Source organism: Pagrus pagrus, assembly GCF_965226575.1.
Source record: "Pagrus pagrus genome assembly, chromosome: 20".
Taxonomy (NCBI): Eukaryota; Metazoa; Chordata; class Actinopteri; order Spariformes; family Sparidae; genus Pagrus; species Pagrus pagrus.
The window spans coordinates 10,123,197-10,129,184 of NC_140207.1; the positions used below are offsets into that span (position 1 = coordinate 10,123,197).

Here is a 5,988-nt window from a genome sequence, read left to right on the forward strand (position 1 = left end):
CTTATTGACCCAACAGGAACCTGGCAGCAAAACACAATTTAATTATGTTTATTTAGAAGGGACAACGCACAACACATACAGTAAATGATACCAGATGAAGGGTAGTCCCCTTAAGCTAAATTTGCAGAAATGCAGACTTACAAAAAGTGGCCATAAATGGCTCAAGTGGGAGCGCACCTCAAAGTCTTTGAGTCTGTGTGTGGACACTAACTGGGACTTATGTCAAAAGTTAATTGACACCCTGCAGCCAATCGCAATCGAGTATTTAACCAGACTGCCATAAATAAATAAAGGAGGGCTTCAAGAGTTTTTCCCTTTTAGTTCTTGTACAGTGTTGTCTACTGTCAGTATAAAATGCCCTTTTCAAATATAGGAATATAACTCCGATCACCCCTCCTCCAACCCACATAATAATCCAAAAAGTCTGAATCTGACAGTTCACTCGACTTAACAGTCTAACAGCCTTAATGCTTAATACTGAGTCAGTTGTTTATGTGCTGCTTCCATACGTCTCCTTCAGGGTACTGGTGTCTCTGCACTGATGATTCCAGCATCTCACAAGAATATCCTGGATCCTGAGAACGAGAAGCACAGTGAACGCAAACAAGCAGCCCAAGGAGAAACATTTGTTTTTTTTAAGGGTAATGCAGAGATTCACTTAGCGAGTTATAGATGGCTTCTGTAGTTCATCTTACCTTGGGGGGCATGTAGTGGGCGTCGTGAATCACCACAGGGCTGCTGAAGTGTTCGTGAAGGTGATCTACATATTCACACATTCTGCAGAGGCAAAGTAAACACAGTGAAAGAGGTGCTGTTTATGATGTGTTAAGTCAAGAAGCTTTCACTGTGGACAAAAACAGATCCTGCTCTTACCGGTTGCTGAGACTTCCAGACACACAGATGTAGTCAAACAGAATCAGATGCTGGACGAGCTCACAGAGACCGACTCCTCCAGAATGAGGACAAACCGGCACTGGGGAAAAGAAGAAGTAGCGAGTGTATTGTAGCCACTTTTTAATAGAAATATTCCACCTGGTATATAATGTGAAGCAGCCCTGACACTGAAAAGAGGCAGTAAAAGGTTATGAGACGTATCCAGAAATATAACTGCATACATCAAACAGTAGTACGCATCGTCTGATAACCTTTTACTCCCATTTGTCCCTTTTTGGGCTCCACATATTACATATTACCCTGGAACTTGTGGGCCATCAGCAGCACAGCCAGGTTCTCGTTGACACTGCCCAGCCGACAGCTGTCTATCTGGACAAACTGCAGGGCCGAGGCCTGGAGGAACTGCTTAAACATCACCCTGTTCTGACACTGGAGAGGAAACAGTCGCCCAGCTAGAAACGATTAATACTATAAATATCAGTCAGTGATATTACGTATGCTAGAACAAAGTTGAGCTTTAACCTGCTCTCCTGTTGCCACTCCGATCCCGAGTGGAGCCAAAGCCTGAAACAACAAAGTCGAGCATCTTTTAGTGGATGGATTACTGAGAAGGCCGACAGAGAACAGGCCCAGGCACAAAAAAGATGTGACACGTCTACAAAGGGACGCAAAATGACCACAAAGATGTTAAACACCAAAACCGATGCAAAAAAAAAGACAGACGAAACAACCAAAAGGGGATGCAAAATGACTACAAAGAGCAACAAACTAACTCTAAAAGAGATGTACAATGACCACAAAGTCTTGTCCACATCTTCAACACATAAGCACACAAGCCAGCTGGAAAATCAAACCTCTCTCTCACCTTGGAGATGGCAGCGTGACCCAGGATGTCATCTGGACTCGTGGGCTCCTCGATCCACAGAGGTTTGAACTCAGCCAGGCTGGACACCCAGCTGATGGCCTCGGATACGTCCCACCTCTGGTTAGCATCAATCATCTGACACAAAAACACTTTAGTATGCTGGGATTTCCTGATGTAAATATAATGATAGGGGGGAAAGAAACGACCTTACCAAAGTGTTATCGGGTCCGATCATTTCCCTTATGAGGCGGCACCTGCGTGTGTCGTCCTCTAGATCAGCGCCGACTTTCACCTTGAACTTAGTCCAGCCGCTCTTAAGTGCATCCGTGCAGAGCTGCAGAAACACACTGTTAGTCATATACAAGGGTTATATGAATATGAGTTGTCCAAACTTATAGCGCCGAGACCTGTTTGAGCTGCTCGTCTGAGTATCCGATCCATGCGCAGGAGGTGGTGTAGGCAGGATAACCCTCTTTCAGCATCTGATCCTCTGGCAGGCCGAAGAAACAGTCCACACAGGTAATAAACACTTGAGGAGAAGTGTGCTTTAATAGAGCAATCATGGAGTGCCGGGCCCGATTACGCAGGCTAAAAGCACTCCTGTTAGTTCCTAAAGAGGCAATTTCGTTCCGCGAAGTCCCATTCAGCCATGTAATTAATGACTGTTTTTAGTGTGCTCACCTCTCTGCTGCTTGCCCTCCTGAGCTTTCACAAGTATGTCTGAATGAGAACGGAGAAGCAGAAAGAGTCTGACGCTTTCCTTTTAAAATATAAGTGTTTTCATCTATACAGAGATGAAACTATACATTATAAAAACGTCTCACCCAGAGCCTCCTCCTCTGTAAGTGCATCAGTGATGTATCTGAAGTCAATGCATGAGACAATCTGCTTCGGATCCTGGATTGACAAACATGAGACGTACTGTTTCCCCTGTGATCACATCCCAGACATAAATCAAACATCTACATTTCCTGTGACTCACCATGTCCACAAGCAGCTTCCACAGCGGCTACAGGAGAAGAAGACAACGGGAAGTGAGTCATAAAGTGTCACACTTAAAGAAGGAAAGGCTGTTTTTTTTTTAATCATGGCAGGCCCACCTTGCCCTCGGCTCTCGCCCACAGATCCCACACTGCGTTCAGGACTGCAGCAGTGGCCAGGTGGATCACTCCTTTCTCTGGGCCTAACTGGGTCAGACAAGAGATAAAAAGTAATCTTTGACATCCGTCCCGTGGCCTGTTAAGACGTATGAGCGGCCATTAAAAAAATGCTTTCTTAAACCAAGGCATTGCTCGAAAACATCTCCTAAAACTGGAGCATTTTCTGAAAAACTTCACACTAAAACATTTTATTTCTCAGCCTCTGGAGCGGATAGAAACTTGAAATGAAAACAATTTAAAATATTAAGACGTTGGCTTTAATTGGAGGCTGTTCCCTTTACTCTGATATTCGTTAAAAATGTACAGTCCATTTCTTTAGTCACACACTTGCGTCACATCAGGCTCATAAGGGAGAAACACGCAAACATTGCAGCCTGTCTTGCTGGCTCAACGACTTCAGTGTTACATAAGCAGAACTGAAATTGGCTTATCTGAAGTATGCATCAAAGAAAGAGGCAGAAAACTAACAGCAAAAATGAGACCTGATGGAAACAAAGATGTGGTCAAAGACTGCACTAAAATAGAACTTGTGGGCAGAGTCCAAAGATTTTGGCCAATTTGGTCTAATGAACCAGTTCAACCACTTCAAAAACTAGACTGTTGTCACATTTCTTAACCCTTTTCAAAAGGTATGAAGTGCTTTTATGTATCTGAAGAGCCTCTTCTGCACACAGCTGACACAACTCCTTGAAAAGCCTGAATTTGTCACATTTATTTGTAGTGATGGAAGAAATAATAAAACCTTTTACTTTAGTACCTCAGTGCTAATACAACAAATTTAAAACATAACAAGTGAGAGTACGTACTTTAAAGTTGCAGTATGCAGACTTAGTAAAATCAAGAAAATGTTCTTAAAGTATAAAAACAAAAGTGCTCACTATGCACCCAAAGTGGGCTCTAAGTTGTTACATAATTATATATATATATATGTTACATTGTTGTTTTTCACGCAGTGTAAGAGGACTACAAAGGCGTCCAAAATGACTACAAAGAGACACCAATGACCACGAAGGGATGCAAAATGACTGTATGGGGATGAAAAATGAATGTAGCCCTTTTCCTGCTTGTGCGCTTGTTCTTACCCATCTCATCTGGCCATCACTGGTCAGGAGGCGGTAAAATCCACGGAAGTCGCTCACAATCTCCTGCAAGGATTTCCCAACAACCAGTCCTGCCAGGGCCCTCACAGCACACACCACTGCAGGGTGACAGTCAGCAACAATCAGCCTCTGAAAGGACGAAAGCTCCAGACAAACTGAGACTGTGGCGGTGTGCGGTGTGAGTACTTCAAGTACAGTCATGGACACCTTAAGGCAACATTTCATTCTTAAACAGTAAGTCCTCCACCTAAATGTTTTTGCTCTGGTTGTATAAGCTGAGTACAAGCTAGTTATTTACGTTGAACATTGTGTCTGTGACTTAACTTTATTAGTAAAAAGTAGCATTTTGGTATTTATAATTAGCTGACATATGACATATTTCATCCAACGTCTCTTAAGTTGAATTCACAAACACAATTATTGTGATTTGCCTTAAACTTTGATTCAATTCAATTCAAGACAGAACAAAGATAAAATGAATCACTGCTTACAGACGGCTTTATCTATCAATAGATGAGTTTGGTTAACAAAGGCAGAAGGTATTTTCCCGTCTAACATATGAGGCCATCTCACTTTATGTTTTTGGTGATTCAGGTACTTGATAATGAGGTTTATGCTACTCAGAATTCCTTACTTAGCTTGTTAAATATGTTGTTGCCATAATTATGAGATAGAAAATGGTAATTATGAGATAAAAAGTCAAAATAATGAGTTGAAATTATTAGATAAAATGTCTAAATAAAATAAAAGTCACAGTGATGAGATAAAAAAAGGTCTAAATTATGAAATACAAGTGATTCTGAAGGAGTATAGTTGAGCTGTTACAGATGCGATCACCTCTCAGGTTATTACATCATAAAATGCAGAAAAACAAGTGGTGCCGGTTCCACATCAGGCTGACGCTCCATCATTATCTTAAACTGTTCGTTCTGTGACGTACTCCCAGAAACACCTGTTCATATATCCTGAGGCTGTAACCACACCGAAAGGCTCTGGAAGGATTTAAGTAGAGTCATTATTGCCAGTATCGACTCTGATTTCACTTTACGCCTTGTGAATGTTTTCTTTGGTTTCATATACGGTAGTTAACAGCAGGAGGAGCTGTATTTATTTGTGTATTTGCCATGTAATTGACCTTTAATACACTCCTTGATGTTATAGGTTAGATGTTGTAAGGTTAAGACTACAATACTTTTTTTTGTCTTGTTTGTTTTTATTTGTTTTTTCTTCTTTCCCTAAAATGTACTGTATTCAGTTTCTTCAGATGCCCTCACAGAGTATGCAATAAAACATAATACAATAAAGGATAATAGCAGTAAAATCAAATATTATCAGCCTAAAATTACATAGCCACAGTCTAAATCAAATAAATCTAATAAAATGAAATCAAGCACAACATGTGGACTAATCTCTCCTCAGAAGACAGGACAGTGAGTGTGTGCTTGTTCACTGTGTGCACACTTTGTTGTGTTTTGCACCTGTTTGTTCTCTTCCTGTGTTCACTCTCAGCTCCTTCAGGCTAAATCTCACCTATCTCTGTGCCTTTCCCCAGAGTGAACGTGAGGCCGAAGCCCTTCAGGCCGGAGTCCGTGTCGACCACCACATAGGCGGCGGAGTAATCCGGGTCTGTGTGCTGCAGTGTGGAAAGTTCAAGCGAAGGAAGTTTAACACGTGACTGCAGGTGTAAACACAGTGCATGTTTCCAGATGATCGCTTACCATCGCGTCTGAGCCGTGCTGCTCCAAAGACGTCGGGAATCTCACGTCCCTGACCGTCACGTTTGTTATTTTGTGCAGCATGTTTCGCTCAGACATTGAAGCAGTCCTGTGACTGAAGCACAGTCTGGACTCCTCTGCTCCTGGTTTCCTCTGAAAGTGATCTCCCGCCCACCTCAGCCTGTCATTGGTCCACACATTTCCCCCCTTGTGATAGTTAAAGAGACACGTGACTCATAAAAACAGTGCGGAAC

General features: G+C 42.2%; 1 protein-coding gene across 1 annotated transcript; it reads right to left on the reverse strand.

Moving 5' to 3' along the window:
* Positions 1-33: 33 nt before the first annotated feature.
* On the reverse strand, positions 34-5,916 carry enosf1 (enolase superfamily member 1). The gene is made up of 15 exons (XM_084340451.1): positions 5,738-5,916; positions 5,550-5,652; positions 4,002-4,117; positions 2,860-2,946; positions 2,742-2,768; positions 2,584-2,656; positions 2,441-2,479; positions 2,167-2,249; positions 1,971-2,093; positions 1,760-1,894; positions 1,417-1,458; positions 1,194-1,323; positions 874-973; positions 696-777; positions 34-575 (listed from the first exon to the last, which is right to left on the reverse strand). The coding sequence occupies exons 1-15, from the start codon at positions 5,831-5,833 to the stop codon at positions 483-485; spliced, it is 1,329 nt and encodes a 442-aa protein (XP_084196577.1). The 5' UTR covers positions 5,834-5,916; the 3' UTR covers positions 34-482.
* Positions 5,917-5,988: the final 72 nt, after the last annotated feature.

What these genes read in the sequence shown, in the direction of transcription:
- enosf1 (XM_084340451.1), bottom strand. Translation starts at nt 5,833, where the DNA reads ATGTCTGAGCGAAACATGCTGCACAAAATAACAAACGTGACGGTCAGG. An exon ending in AGCACGGCTCAGACGCGATG is followed by an intron (nt 5,653 to 5,737) that starts GTAAGCGATCAT and finishes TCCACACTGCAG; the next exon opens with CACACAGACCCGGATTACTC. An exon ending in GGGCGAGAGCCGAGGGCAAG is followed by an intron (nt 2,769 to 2,859) that starts GTGGGCCTGCCA and finishes CTTCTCCTGTAG; the next exon opens with CCGCTGTGGAAGCTGCTTGT.